The 16475-nt window shown below is 34.3% G+C and overlaps 1 protein-coding gene and 1 long non-coding RNA gene across 2 annotated transcripts in view; one reads left to right on the top strand and one right to left on the bottom strand.

Annotated features, from left to right (window-relative positions):
• The window catches only part of LOC134247628 (uncharacterized), a 47044-nt gene that overhangs the window by 5818 nt on the left and 24751 nt on the right, over window positions 1-16475 (top strand). The window contains exon 2 of the mRNA XM_062729960.1: window positions 13494-16205. Coding sequence (XP_062585944.1) covers window positions 13713-16079 — 2367 coding nt within the window. The 5' untranslated portion in view covers window positions 13494-13712 and the 3' untranslated portion in view covers window positions 16080-16205. The remainder of the gene's footprint in view (window positions 1-13493; window positions 16206-16475) is intronic.
• LOC134247629 (uncharacterized) lies at window positions 828-7689 on the bottom strand. Its single transcript, XR_009987896.1, has 4 exons — window positions 7616-7689; window positions 7364-7469; window positions 4202-4332; window positions 828-3137 (listed from the first exon to the last, which is right to left on the bottom strand). It is a non-coding gene; the product is annotated as an uncharacterized LOC134247629 (long non-coding RNA).

The following is a 16475-nucleotide window of genomic DNA, read 5'->3' as shown; positions in this document are numbered from 1 at the left end:
CACATTTTCATCTTCTTCTCAAGAACCACTGGGCCAATTTCAACCAAACTTGGCACAAAGTATCCTTGGGTGAAGGGGATTCAAGTTTGTTCAAATGAAGGGCCACGCCCTTTTCCAAGGGGAGATAATCATGAATTTGTTAAAAATTAATGGCATTTAAAAAAAATCTTCTCCAGAACCGCTGGGCCAGGAAAGATGAAACTCATGTGGAAGCATCCTCAGGTAGTGTAGATTCAAGTTTGTTCAAATCATGACCCCCGGGGCAAGGGTGGGGCCAAAATGGCCGACCCAAGTTTTACATAGGAATATATAGGAAAAATCTTTAAAAATCTTCTTCTCCAGAACCACTGGGCCAGGAAAGATGAAACTCATGTGGAATCATCCTCAGGTAGTGTAGATTCAAGTTTGTTCAAATCATGACCCCCGGGGCTAGGGTGGGGCCAAAATGGCCGACCAAAGTTTTACATGGGAATATATATGAAAAATCTTTAAAAATCTTCTTCTCCAGAACCACTGGGCCAGGAAAGATGAAACTCATGTGGAATCATCCTCAGGTAGTGTAGATTCAAGTTTGTTCAAATCATGACCCCCGGGGCTAGGGTGGGGCCAAAATGGCCGACCCAAGTTTTACATAGGGATATATAGGGAAACCTTTTAAAATCTTCTTTTCAAGTACTTCAAAGCTATGATTAGTGATATTTATATGGAATCATCCTCAGGTAGTGTAGATTCTAGTTTGTTCAAATTATAACGCCTGGAGGGGGGGGAGTAAATTCAAGACTGATGTGCTCAGGTGAGCGCTATGGCCCCTGGGCCTCTTGTTGGGTTAGTGAAATATCACCGCTAGCGGCAACAACTTCTGGTGACATTCTGGCAATACTGCCAGAAAAAATGAAATATCACCGCTAGTTGCAACAACTTCCGGTGACATTCTGGCAATACTGCCAGAAAAAAACTTTCTGGCAACATCTAGGATTACCCATGAGACATTTGTTGAGCATGCTCAGTCATTTACTTCCTCTTTTTAATTTAAGTGGAGGGAATTCAAAGGCAAGCATGTTTTGCTTCATTACTGACTTGTATCAAGTTGATTAGAGTTGTTAATTGTGTACAGTGGGATTAGTCAAGATGAGTAGTAAGACTGCATAGTGTGGAATGACTAGAAAGAAGAATTTAAGCAGAATTATAGGAATGTGTACTCTGTTTCCATATCATCAGACTTGGTGAGTCAAAACCAATATTCTTTTTGAGATGAATGATTCAATGGAGATAAAAGTGGAAAAATTATATGTGTTTCAATTAGTGCTTGTGATGCATGCATACTAGACTTGTATGTCTATATATCCTAGAGTAGCAGGAAAAGATGAATTAAAGCATGTTATTTGAAAATTAATGCAGATCGAGTTGCTGGACATTTTCACAGTGGCATATTAATATTGTTTCTATAAACATTTTTCATGCGCCCATCTCGATAGATCGGGGGTACATATTGTTTTTGTCCTGTCCGTTTGTTTGTAAACTTAACCTTCACCATTACTTTTGAACCAATGAGAGATAAAGATTTCATATTTGGTATGTCTACTCCACTAATTAAGTTCTTTCAAATGACATCAAGGTCAATGACCATGTGACCTTGACTGTGACCTATATGCTAAATATAGCTTTTTCAAATATTCATCATAACTTAAAATAAATGAAAGATAGAGTCCACTTTATATTTAGTATGCATAATTCACTAATTAAGCTTTTTCAAAAGACACCTGAAGGTCAATGACCTTGAGACCTTGGCTGTCACCCATATGCTTAAAATAGATTTTTTGAATCTTGGACATAAATCTTGAGCCATAAAAGATAGAGAACTTGTATTATGTATGCACCCTTCATTAATTAAACTCTTTCAAATAACACCAAGGTCAATGACCTTGGCACCTTGACCATATACTTAAAATAGATTTTTTGAAACTTCGACATAACTTTTGAGTCATAAAATATGGAGAATTCATATTTGGTATGCACCCTTCACTAATTAAACTCTTTCAAGTAACACCAAGGTCAATGACAATTTGACCTTTACTGTGACCCATATGCTAAAAATAGCCATTTTGATCCTCTGCCATAAATTTTGAACTATAAGAGATAGAGACTTCATATTTAGTATGCATTCTCTACTAATTAAGTTCTTTCAAATGACACTAAGATCAATGACTTTGTGACCTTGACTGTGACCCATATGCTATAAATAGCTTTTTCAAACTTTATTGCCACCAGGCGCACAGTGTTTCACAAACATAAATCAAAAAAAAAAAATCAACATAATTTTATATCTGTTCAAAGAATAGCAGAAGTACACTTGTAGCTATTTCTTATTGACCCTGTGGCTTGCTATTGTTTGTTATATTCCTCAGCACAGTTTGTTAATTGTTAGATTGATAGATCATTATATTTCTATTAAATACCAATTTATATCTAACTTACATTAGAAAAACGATATTGCCGCAATATTGCGTCAATAATGCCGGAAGATGTTGCCAGAAGATCAATATTTTGGTCATGATTTGCAGCAATATTGCCGCAACACCTTTCTGGCAATATTGCCGCAAAACTAATTAACATATGAAAAACGATATAGCCGCAATATTGCGGCAATAATGCCGGAAGATGTTGCCAGAAGATCTATATTTTGGTCATGATTTGCAGCAATATTGCCGCAACCCCTTTCTGGCAATATTGCCGCAAAACTAATTTACATACGAAAAACGATATAGCCGCAATATTGCGGCAATGTATTGCCAGAATGTTGCTGCAATATTGCGGCAATAAAGCCAGAAGATGTTGCCAGAAGGTCAATATTTTGGTAAGGGTGTATGGCCCAGGTAGAACAAATCACACAAGTCTCTAATGCTGATGACAGGTGAGCCCTGTGTCATGATGTCCACAATAAATGGAATATTTTTTCAGGAGAGCTTCTACCATGGCAGGCCCTTGAATGCCAGACAGTTTTGTTTTTATTCCTGTGGTAAATTTGTCTTTGATGATTGTATTAAAATATTGTTACATACATCCTAATATCAGTGGTGATTTCTTTTCTGGAGATTATCTACACGATTCCCTTCACAACTGTCTCTTGGCAGAATTTTCTACAAAGTGTATAATTGAAAAAAAAATTAAGATATCTCACAATGTTTATTTAACAAAAATTATTTCACATTATGTATCTGACTTTCAATAAATGAAATCAAGGACTTCAAATAACCTTTTATGATATACCGGGTATTTTAATATATTTTCTAGGGAAGTCAACTTTACCGGGTACTCGATCCAAGGTCCAAGTATCGAATACTAAAAAAAGGTACTCGTTTACGCGGATGTATATTATTTCTTATTTCAAGGTACACATTTTTATCAGAAAGTTATCAATTATAACTAAAACATGCAAGTGGTAATTAGCATGTCTTCATCTACACCTAGCTGTAAAACACCCATTATCGCCTTGATGTACATTCATACATTCTGTGAAATCTGACTTGCATAGAAATTAATGCCACTTTACCCACTTCAAGAGTGAAGTGGGTATATAGAAATAACAAAAGATTCAAAACTGCTGAAAGTGAACTTGTGTAGTAAGTTTAGTGTAAATATACTGGAAACAACCAATTTACAAATGAAATAATATAAGACTAGCGATCCTGACCAACAACATCCGTCCCCTCTCCTTCGCTAGTTATATAACATACACGTGTACACAGCAGTTTTTCAAATAGATCCAATTAAAACAACCTTTTGTAATTTTGGGTGTATTTTGCATTTGTGTTTTATTTGATAACTAATTTTAGTACCAAAAATTATTTCCAATGGAATTGATAATTTTGTACATGCATGTAATGAAAAAGTCAGATATCGAGTAAGCGATTATTAAACATGTTAAATATTGACCGATTTGACTTCTCTAATATTTTTTGTATTTGTTTTCTTTTTCAAAAGCCTACTATTATAAGTAATCATGTATTTGCATGTATTTAAAAAAAATGAAAAGAAAATGAGTCAACAAAAATAAGAAAAGTCAAAATATACTTTCAAAAATAGTATTCGGTTCAGTTTTGCCATCATAACAAGAAGATTTGTTATGCTATAAAAAATATGTATCATAAGTTATGAAAAAATTTTCCACTTATCTAGAAATATAATAAATTGATGTACTCACCTTCAGAAAAGTGTTTCTGGTTGTGCTGAGTTGAGTTTTCTTCTGCCATTTAGAGGTGGCACAGGGCAAATCCACAATGCAATCTTAATTATATCCACTTTCTGTTAGGTGCCTCCGTAGCAGGGACACATCTATACAAAACACAATGTAGTTCTCACGCTTGCATCTTAATTTCTGTCCAGATTTTACAGTTTTGGCCCATCCTTCAACATGCATGTATTAACAATAAATGAGAAAGGATATATAAATGTATACACAAACTCGACATGATAATTCCTCAAATAATTTCTCCCAGGCATGTAATCATGGTAAATATAGAGTACCAGTTCGTTCGATAAGACCCGACCATATACCAGCTATCATATTACGATATCTAATAGTGGAGTGACAATACCATCAAAAATTTGAATTTAATATACCACTCTACCCTACGGCTGATTTGTACTTTTTTGGTCAGATATATTATCAAGCAATAATTTTTGCCCGGTCGTAGAAAATTCTATGGTCAAAATTTAAAATAAAAGGAGATCAAAGATCAATGAATGAAATCTGACCATAATATTGTACATATAAAGAAAAGTGTAAGGAATTCGTGAAAATAATGTATATTTGTATAGGAATTTTATTAATTCGGTGAATATATTGATTTCATGGAAAAGGAACGAAAAAAATGAATAAGAATGCCCGTTTGTCTGTCTGTAAAATGAAAGGTTTGTCTTATAGTATTTTATTTAAATATAAAAGGTTTAATGCTAATGTACGTTATTCTTTACGTACAATCACGTAATATTTAGTACACAAAGTAAAGAAAAATTTAAGCAAGAACAACAACACCCATCACCCCTAACCCCCCCCCCCCCCCCCCCAAAAAAAAAAAAACACCAACCCCTAAAAAACCGAAATATGACCATAAATTGTGCACTTTTTTTGAATGTAATATTCTTATTAAGCTTTTTTCATCTGATTCATTATTTTTTAAAGAAATTGTTCGACGATTTTTAAAAAGCTTTTTAGTAAAAATTCTTCTAGAGTTCACCCTTGCTCTCACCCTGAATTTCGGTACTCCGGTCTCATCCAAAGGACAGACAACGGAATATTTAAAGTTTTAATATTGTGGATATTATTCATTTCTCTGTCTAAAAAGGTCAATTTTTTTTTATCAATGAATGTTGTCTATATGATTTGAAAAGTTTAATTTGGTGAACTTTTGAATAAGCGTTTACTCATAAATTAAGCAGGTTATAAGTTATATTGTCGAGATTTTGGGGTTTTGAAAGATTTAGAACACGTATTGGTGTTAAAGTTGCAATTCTTTGAAAAGGGGTGAAGAGATAAATTAATGACGTAATACATTTGCTAGAGCTGTAATTTCTATTCATTGGTTTTCATGTACACGTTCATGTATATCTTTATTATTAATTTTTCAAGAATATATTTCAATTGAAAACTATAAAAGTAAAAACTTTGTAAAAGAGCTACACTGTAAAAGTAACGATAGTCGATCCTTAAACAGATATTTCAGGTGGGTAGATAATAATTAGAACAGTGCAAAAATGTTGATCACGTGGCAATATTCACATTAAATGCATGTCGTGCGTAGCTTTTTTCATCTGCTGACTGGAAATATCTTTGAATTTTGAAAAAAGGCTGATTGCCTAAATACTCAATAGTCTTTGTCATTTCATCAGAAGTCCTAAAAAGAATGTTGAAAACCCCATGTTGTTTCTGTGGTTGGTTAAAGATACCGTATATAGTTCTATGTCTTCTGTCTCCATTGCAATTTTTAAAATTAACATTAGACAATTAGTTCTTGAAGCAAAACGACAATTCTTTCTCAAAAGGAAATATATCGAAAAAGCCTTCTTATGACAGAACAAACCATGAATTTTCCGAGCAAAAACTTTAGTGGATTGCTTTCACTGTTCCGTTTGCTTCATATCTTCCTTTCTGGTACGTCTTTTCAAAAGAAAACTTAAGTACTGTAAGCAAAATATGATCCCCCCTAAAGGATTATAGTAACAGAGTTCAATTTTTGGCGGTATGTACAAGTAAATGAGGAAATGCGTAAACAAGATATGTATCCCTTAGTTTGAATAGTGACAAAGTCCATGTTTTTGCTATAGAAAACACTAAATATATTTCCGAAGGAAACATGAAATAGTTTCTGTAAGATGATGGACAGTCTTTAAGATGAAAAACTAAAATCGTTTTTCTCTCTCCGTTTCATACTTGCGTTTATATGTATTGCTTATGAACTAGAAAGGCAATATCCAATCATGCAAGATACCTTGTTCAAACAAGAATGCGAAGGAAAAGTGACATGTTTGTCATTTACGTATTTTTTTAAATTGAAAAAAAGGAAAATTATTTTCAATTGCTCATTAATTTAAATTCAAACTGAATATTAGCGTTATCTTATTAATAATAGAAGCCAATTTAATATATTTAACAACATTTTGATCGATGGAGTCACTGTCATAGACATAATGGGATTCTATAATCCGTTCCCAGTTACACAAAACATTTTAGATCAAGTAGAATACAAGACTTATAGTGTGAGGATGTCTTTAAAAAAGTGCGGTTTATTTGATCAGAAATCATTGTCTTATAAATCTTTCTAACGCTTAGGTAAATATTCGATATTGATATTGCATGAAATAATTGTATTGAATATTATAATATTTTGTTGAAATAAACGCAGTTTCTATAACAAAACATGTTTTTAAAGGGGGGGGGGGGGCAAATAATATTCCTGATTAATTTTGCATTGTAAATTTAGATACCTTTAGCTATCCTATCACACACAAATTAATATTTTTCTAATTAATAATTAATTTTTGAAAAAGAATATTATCAGCAAGTAAAATTAACGACTTAAATACCCCCCCCCTTTTCACTTTCATCGCAAGTTTAAAAAAAATCTGACTTGAGAAAACTCTACGAGCGGGCGAAAATGTATGAGGAGGGATGTCTCTTTTATAAAATATAACTTTCAGCCGTAGGGTATGCCGGTCCATTAAACTCGAAAACTAGGCATCTTTTTCTAGGATTGTCACTCCACTATAAAACATATGCCTGCATAGGGAGGCGACATTTTCACGTTAAAACAATCAAAGATAAGGGTGACAATAAAAGATAGGCTAATCACGCAGCGTGAGTTACCTTGTTTATTTTGAAGAGAAGGCCTGTCACTTCCAGTCAACCATTGTAAATCATTTGTACTCCACGTGGGTTTGTTGACAATAATTTCACGCTGAATCGTCTATATCTATGTTAGATTATTACGCGAATGTAGTACACAATTGATAAAAGGAGTTACATACCTCTTTTCTTCTATTTTATACAAGATTATTGAAAAGATAAGTTCTTCAGTAGCTATGTACCTGTCAATAATTCTTAAACATAATTACCTACTTGAACTATTTCATCCCTCGTAGTATTTCTAAAGATCGCTTCAGTCCGTGCTAATCAAATGTTATGTTGAACCCGATTTGTTTATGTTTTAGACATACAGAGTTGTCGTTCGTTCTTCAACGTTTCAGCAGTACTAAAGTAACTATTCCTTCTATTATTAGGCTATTATTTTTATTGGACTTTTTTACATTAATCAAAATAAATTGTTAAAATAAATTCGCCATAATACACGCTTTTTGATATGATAATAACGATAAAGATTGGGAAGGGGGTCGAATATGATTAATTATAAGCGGGTTGTATGCCCTTAGTTTAAGATACATCCGTTTGGAGTACCATGAAACGGGGCAAACATCTTGAGAGGTCGAAAGGTCAACAAAGCATGCAAAAGTAAAAGGCGGCTTCCGCCTAAAAATCGAAAACCGATAGAGAATAATGTATCTTAGTGTAGTCTACTTGTGTCCAAATTATATTGAAATCAGACCAAAACTGTTGGAGGAGTAGCATTTTGAATCAATCTCACAGAAATTTCTATTTTTAGCAACCACGGCAACACCGTTTATTGAAATCAAAAACCGGTACACAGAATAATGTATCTTAGTGTAGTCTACTTGTGTGCCAAATCAGACCAAAACTGTAGGAGGAGTAGCATTTTGAAAAATTGTTTACAGACAGACGGACGGACGGACAGCTGGACGGACGTTAGACGCATTACTATCGCAGAAGCTCTTCTGGTCTCTGACTAGTAGAGCTAATAAAATCAAGATTTCAATTACACAAGGTTCTCAAAATATAAAGTTGGGATATGTTTTAAACCCACAAAGGTATTTATGCTCAAAAGGTTTATCACTCTTCATGCAGATAAATTGATTGATTTAGTCAGGCAAGCTTTTTAAAAAGCTGTTACTTGTGTTGTATATTATGTTCGATTTCAAAATGACGAACTCAATTTCGTGGAGTGATACAGCGCAAAGCTTACGAAATACACTGAGCAAGTTATGTAACACTACCAAGTCGTCTAAAAATATACAACTGGAAATCCCCGACCCTCTGTCGGCTACTTTTAGTGTAGGAATTATCATAATAGGTGTTAATTAGTAGAGTCGATATTAACTTTCGTGTGTACTGAAATCCTGTGTTTGTGGATATATAATGGCGGGTCTTATCTCTGAATGGTGCATATTAATAAGTACTGGCAAACAACAATTATGTCACAAATCTTATTTCTGCAGTGTAATTCGAAAAAGTTAATACAAGTACCTTAAAAAGATTTAATGCGCACGAGTATTTAAAACTCTCATTAAAATTTCAATAAGAATTTAAAAATCAAATTGGAATCTATTAGTAGTACATGTACAATTCCATTGAAAAAAATTAACAAGGTTCTATATATCGTTTGAATTCATTTTGTATATTCATTTCTTTATTTTTCACGCCATCTTCTGGGCCTTTATTTCAAACAATGTAAATACAAACGAGCCTTTTTATTATCACACTTGCATCATGCAGAGCGCTATCAATGATAATGATTTCACAGCATCTCATTATCCATTAGTAGCACAAATTTTAAACTTGAACGCATTTATATAGATAGTCTATACTTAATTAATTTGTAGTCTTTCTTTGTAACAAAATATTTTGATGCAAAAAATTCCTTTAGATTGAACGCTTAGATGTTGTGTACGAAAGCCTATTAGGATCAATCTAGAGAGAAAAAAAATTAAAAAGGCGTTATAACGCCTTTTGAAAAGGCGTAATAACGCGAAAAAAGGCGTTATTACGCCTTTTCATTCCAAAAGGCGCTATAATGCCTTTTTAAAAGGCGTTATAACGCCTTTCTAAAAGGCGTTATTACGCCTTTCCATTCTAGAAGGCGTTATTACGCCTTTCCAAAAGGCGTTTCTAAAAGGCGTTATTACGCCTTTCCATTCTAGAAGGCGTTATTACGCCTTTCCAAAAGGCATTATTACGCCTTTCCAAAAGGCATTATTACGCCTTTCTAAAAGACGTTATTACGCCTTTCCATTCTAGAAGGCGTTATTACGCCTTTCCAAAAGGCGTTATTACGCCTTTCCAAAAGGCATTATTACGCCTTTCCAAAAGGCGTTATTACGCCTTCCTAAAAGGCGTTATTACGCCTTTCTAAAAAGCGTTATTATGCCTTTCTAAAAGGCGTTATTATCCCTTTCCAAAATAGTTATTATGCTTTTTGAATAACCATTATTTTGCATTTAACAGGTCCGTGCTTTTAATACCCCCCCCCCCCCCCCCACACACACACACACACACTCCACTGTCAAAATTCGTGGGGGAAATACTCGGTAAAAATTTATTTAATGCAATAATTTGTCACAGTTTTACATACTGCAACAAAATGTTCAGGAACCAAGAAACCAATAGTTAATTATAATATTTAAACTGTAGCAAGACTTTTCCTCAAAAGTGTGTATGTTTGGAGGGGGGTTTACCCCATTCGCACTCATATTACTGGCCTACATGAAAAGGAAAAGGAAAAGGCATTATCTTATGTTAATAAATATAGAAAGATTTAATTAAAACCATCTTTATTTATGCAATTCTCTATATTCCTGCACATCTCACTGACAACTGTTTGCATTCGTATTAAGAGAAGGCAACACTCTACTTGTGAAGATCTAAAATATAGGCAGACTTATCTTGGAGCTTTGCTTGCCATGTACAGTGTATTAAAATTTATGTCATTTGAAGATATTTTTCTCTCTTCTTGGAAAAAAGAAGGCAACTATATTTGCATGGGTATAATCAGCAATTGAAATCAATGACCCTTGGTAGAGGTGTGCCTGGTATGAAAGAAGGACTTAGTTGGTTCAACATTGAAAATATATGACGCATTTAAAAATCTTTTTTCCTGGAAATCTAATTGCTATTTGTTTAAATTATTTTTTAAGAAATTAGTCCTATATCTAATTGTGAAATTTATGTCCCAAAGGTACGATTTCTGCATACACCACCCCCCCTCGGTTGGGCTAAATATGTTTAGTTATGTATTGAAAGTAAAAGGCGTAATAACGCCTTTGGAAAGGTGTAATAACGTCTTTAGAAAGGCGTAGTAACGCCTTTTAAAAAGGCGTTATAACGCCTTTTCGAAAGATGTAATAACGCCTTTTGGAAAGGCGTAATAATGCCTTTTAAAAAAGCGTAATAACGCCTTTTAGAAAGGCGTAATAACGCCTTCTAGAATGGAAAGGCGTAATAACGCCTTTTAGAAAGGCGTTATAACGCCTTTTAAAAAGGCGTAATAACGCCTTTTGGAATGGAAAGGCGTAATAACGCCTTTTCAAAAGGCTTTATAATGCCTTTTTTCGCGTTATTACGCCTTTTCGAAAGGCGTTATAACGCCTTTTAATTTTTTTTTTCTCTCTAGATTGATCCTAACAGGCTTTCGTAGTTGTGGCTATTTCATTCTTGTCAGCATGTTTTACATGATCGTGATGAAAGTGAAAAAAAGAAGCATTTTAAAGTATTTCTGCCAAAATGAGTCAAAGGAAAATACTCATGAATTTTAATATGATATTTATTTTTATTTCTAAGTAGAAGAGTATTTAAATTAACATTTTTATTTTACAAACAAATATTTACAAATCAGCTTCAAATATTACACGAGAAAAAGAATGATCAAACGTTTTTAATTTTCGGTACAAATAAATTATAATTCATCATATTCATGTGCGTGAGGGTCAGAGATGAAGGATAAGAATGGTTTTTCATCAAAATGACCAAAAGACAAATGCAATATCCTTATACCCAAAATTGATATTATAGCAATGTAATGAAAAAAGAAGTAAAGTCCTCGGGTTTTTGTTACATGTCTTTTGCAACATGCTGCACGATGAGGGATTGGTATCACAATTATTTTTAATAATATACATTGAAATATTGAAAAAAAAATTATTGTTTTGTTATTCAACTGTACCATATTCGATACAAAATTTAAAAGTTCAATTTTTATTCATTATTTGTACACCCAGTAACTTTTATTGAATGCGTGTATATTACTAGTTCCTATGCTAGAAATGTTTTTTTGTAAAACCGTTTAATATGTAAAAATATAACTTTATAAATATCTACGAAGAGGAGAAAAATTAAATTAACTAAAACAGTTCAAACAAAATATTAAACCATTTTAAAAATCTTTTATTCATAATATTAATAATACACCTAATAATATAAAAACAATATCTCATTTCTCCCTGTGCAGTTTCAAATACAACTGCCAATAGGTCGATCACCTATATGCGGCCGATAATAACAAAGAAAGGCACGGTCGCCGACAGTCAATTTTGAATTTGAGAGCAGAGTGATTTATTGTTCAAAATTTCACTAGAAGGTTTTGTGTTCTCCACTTTACGTTCAAGATAAGGATATCAGCAACATCTTAAGCATTCAAAATTTGTCCCCCCCCCAAAAGAAAGGCCTTCCAGCTAATGTAGAGCTATATACATAATCTGAAATAAAATGAGTCAGAAGAAAAAAATCGGATTGTAAAATTGATATAAATTTGATTTTATCGCAGAAACCTGGACCCACAATGCAACACAAGTAGTCTTGTTCTCTGGACTTGTAACTATGGTGCGGAAAACAAATAAGGTTATAAAAGTAACTCACTTGCTTTAAAAAAAATGCACAGAGATAGTTAATGAGATTCTCTTTGGTTTTTTTTTTTTTTGCATATTTAAAGACTTTGTTATAGCAATACAACTTACATTGGATGTTATCTAATGTAACAGTCAAGGCAATCAAGAGCTGGGTTTATTGAGTTCGCCCCCCCCCCCTCTTTACAGCTGCCCCGTCAAAATTATACATGTACTTATTCCAATGCAATAAGGAATTTAAATTCTGATGAATTTCAAATTCAACCCATGCTTAGCACTTTCCAGTACTTTCAGTACTTTGATTCCTAGCCACAGTGTTCAGGTGAGCAATGTGGCCCATGAGCCTCTTGTTTATGTAAAGATGTAAAGAAGAAAAGGGTTTTACAGATAGATTTAAAAAGGAAGAATTGTTTGCTAGATATTGATGTCCTGTATTGCAGCTCATTGAATTGTTGAAGTTTCTCCAAGACAAATGCAAAAAGGCCAAATTCAAAGGTGCTCCAGGGAAGATCTATGAAATCCCTAGCTCCAACATTCAAATTTTAATGCTGTGGTTAAAGATTTTCAAAATTAATTAGGTAAAGATCAGACGGTCAGAATAAATGGTACCCAATGAAAGGGTTTGTAAAATGAAACATACCTGTGAAAGGGACGGTCCTAACCCTTACCGTTCTACAGGTCATTATGTCGGTACAATGTACCCAAATACAGAAACTGGCGTAAAGAATACACCGGTGAAATATGAAAGCCATAACTCCATCTAATCAAAGGTTATAGACAAGGTTAAAGTTCTTTTCGAACAGACAGGCAAACCGACGGGTGAACAAAATAAAAACTCTATGCACCTGATTTTTTTTTCGATTATGGGGGCATAATAATAATTAATAACACAGTACTTAGCCAAAAAGTACTTCGATGAATAACTGAATTTTATCTGCTTTGAAAGATTGTTTACATGTATAAAAAATGTGTCTTGAGAAATAATTGCATACAGGTGTCTTTATTCAGGTGTCACAAATATCTTATTTGATTTAAATTGTCCTGTTGGGGTTATACACTTCCTGGATTATTATTGAAGATTAAAGGTGATTCTTGGGTCAAATTTCTGTATAGCGGAAGAATAATTCATTCATTGTTTAAGTACCAATATGCCTTTTTTCTACCTTCGATTAAGGTACTTCCAATAATTTAGCTTAATTTTGGGCGTATAAACGACAGGAATACTTATATTTTTCATACAAATTCAGGAAGTTTCCGTATTCCACAAAGGATGTAGTAATGGCCATTATCCGTATCAAACAATAACTTCCTAGGCGTTTAATGATCAAATCAGCGACCGAATTACTGCTGTTTAAACATATCCCCGGACATCAGAGCGTTTAAAAAATTCAGAAAAAGGAAGTTAATAGACAATAGTGTCTTCTTTTTCATATCAGTTGACGAAAAATCGAGACATACAGAATATAATGAAAAGAATCTACCACATAAGTTGCTTTATTGTGATCCTCCAGGCTGCCCTAGCTGAAGATAACGCAAGAGAAGGGGCACCGGTCAGTCCTGGGAATACAGATGTTTGTCCATACTGGGACTTCACTTATCCGTACACGAGTGGAGTAGACTCTGAATGTTGGTTTTCTGTGTCAGAATCAACCCAGAAAAGGTTCCTTCACGAAGTTGCTCAGAACTCATACAGTCTTGTAAATTTTGTGCTCCGCTTTGAGAATGTTTCCAGCAAACAAATCAATGAAACAAGATGCGTTATACAAGGCAACAAATGGACCTGGACATTTCCTGGACCTAAAGGGTCCAGACAATACTTAAACTGGCCGTTAGGTTACCGGGTCTGGTCTCTAGGTCTGTTAGATGTTAACACCTTGGAACATTTCTCTGTTCCGTTAAGCGTTCATGGAAATTGTCAAATCCAATATGGTGCTAACGAGACAACACAACGGATTTCCTTAGCTCTAGCCAATCTTACAGATTATCTTGTATCTTATACTAAAGATGGCGATGTTAACGGGATGGCGGAGTATTATAATCAGAGCTACTGGTGTTACAGGGAACGCATATTCATCAAGAGTCATGCACTTTATTTGCTCTGTCTCAATGTCATTTGTCCTGTGGAAGCAATGGGCTATCGATGTTGTCGCTGGAAGTGGAATTTCTTGGCGAAAACACGAATCTTGGAGTGTTCTGGAACTTACCTGAAATACAGAAAAATTGGCTGGAAGTTACCGTTTGTGCTAGGTCTGGTATTATACATGTATTTTCCCCTTATTCTCGTGTGGTTTCTGAAATATGTCCATGAAATCACATTTAGAGGTAGTTCAAGCTATCATGTATTCCGGAACTTTTCAATCAGCGACATGGAAGGTCATATTCAAGTGGCTGAAAATAAGGAAAGTTGGATTTTTTACAATCCTGTACATATTGGAACCATTATAACAGATGCTTTTAACTGTTGCTGTGTAAAATGCCCTATTTGGACTTCAAGAATTGTTAGAATTACTTTCTTTTTCGTAAGCATATCAATCATCGCTCTGAAGGTACTATTACATGGACTAATGCAATACAACGACATAGTTGCAAGTGTAAAAAAAGGTGTACCCAAAGATTTCCAGTCCATGTTGGCGGGATACGAGCTGAGCAGTAAAAATTTCCTTCGAGTGTTCGGGGGACCTTTCGTAGCGTGTCTGTTATACGCCGTGTGTTTCATATTAAGTACATGTGTTCCCTCCGACCTGGCAACATTTCTTGCAAAAGGACTGGTTGAGAACAAAAATGAAGTCGAATCCCCTCTAAAAATTAATGCATTTGTTCGAGTGAAATTTGGAGCCATGAAAACAACGGCACCCGTAAATGGGTACGAAAAAATATTCCGTGTCTTCCTATCTCAGTTCTTTATGGTTCTGAACCCATCTTTCTGGAAATTTGCAGTAATCACACAGATTAGGCGCTGGAATAAGTACAGTCTTAACGCATGGAGGAAATCCGCATTTATTGGAAGAATATTTCTTTTCATAGCACCTCTGTATGTTTTGTTTTCTGTCTTGGAACTAGCGTTGTGCCTTTTGCTTCATGGAATCCCATTGATTAGTTTCATTATGACGATAGCACGTGCATACGTCATTGAACCTTGGCGGGATCTAGATATAAGTGTCCCTTTAAAAGTCATATGCCGTCTCTTTGCGTTTTGCTTTGTGGCATTCAGCAATTACATGTTCAGTATAATTTTTGTCGATAGCTTCGTCTTTATTTGTGGAGTGTTTGTGTATACATACACTGGGTTATTTGCGCACCCAGAGGTAACTTATGGATACCTTATATTTTCTTTTACGGTCCTTATATATATGTTTGACAGCTTTAATGACATTTCTAAGTATTACGACAATATATTCATGCATACTAGAAAAATATGCAAGAAAATACACAAGTATGGTCAATATCCAGATACAGCTTTGTTCAAAAGGGAGGAAGAATGCAAAGGCATCCCAAAGGACCTTTTCTTTTTAATTGTGAAGAAGTACAGGCCCATCAGACAACAGGTTTTTATCTCTCTCTTAAAATTAAGCGTGATTGTCCTTGTTTTATATATTTCTGTTGATCTCTTGTTAGAATTCTCCGCCTCTAAGAACTTAAGTTTACTTACACAGGCTGCAGCCACTATTATTGTGTGTCTTGTACCAAAGGTTTTAGGAGACTCATGCTATATGTTTAAGAAACGAAGGCATCACAGTCAGTCGCGGGAAATTAAGAGGATCATACACGAGTTTTGTCTTCATTCCACAGACGGAGGCACCCAAGGAGGCCCATCAAATTTAGAAGTTTTGTAGACAGTGTTAGATTTTTTTTCAAGAGCATTTGTCCAAACAATCGAATACACTTTAAGTAAAACTGTATTATGAAATTATTCTTGTTTAGGTGAAGTCGTGAAATTACAAAATCAATAGTTTAGAAATGTCATTAACTCTTTTATGGCAAGTACATATTAAACTTGTAGCCTTTTGTACATGTTTTTGTTAACCATGCAACGCATATGTTCTGATAAACTACATACTGATTTACTGACGTATTTATAAGGGCGATAGAGCGAAAATGTAGAAACGATGATGGACTCTGTCCAGATTACAATAACTACAATCGTAGCCCTCGCGTTTGCGCTTTGTTTAAGTTCCATGAGTGACAGTGACCTTATTAGTACAGTATCTTAAAGGACAAGATAGGCTAAG

Source organism: Saccostrea cucullata, unplaced genomic scaffold, assembly GCF_032062105.1.
Source record: "Saccostrea cucullata isolate Sc308-1 unplaced genomic scaffold, CSIRO_AGI_Scuc_v1 ctg143, whole genome shotgun sequence".
In the NCBI taxonomy this organism is placed as follows: Eukaryota; Metazoa; Mollusca; class Bivalvia; order Ostreida; family Ostreidae; genus Saccostrea; species Saccostrea cuccullata.
This window is presented reverse-complemented; position numbering and strand designations above follow the sequence as displayed.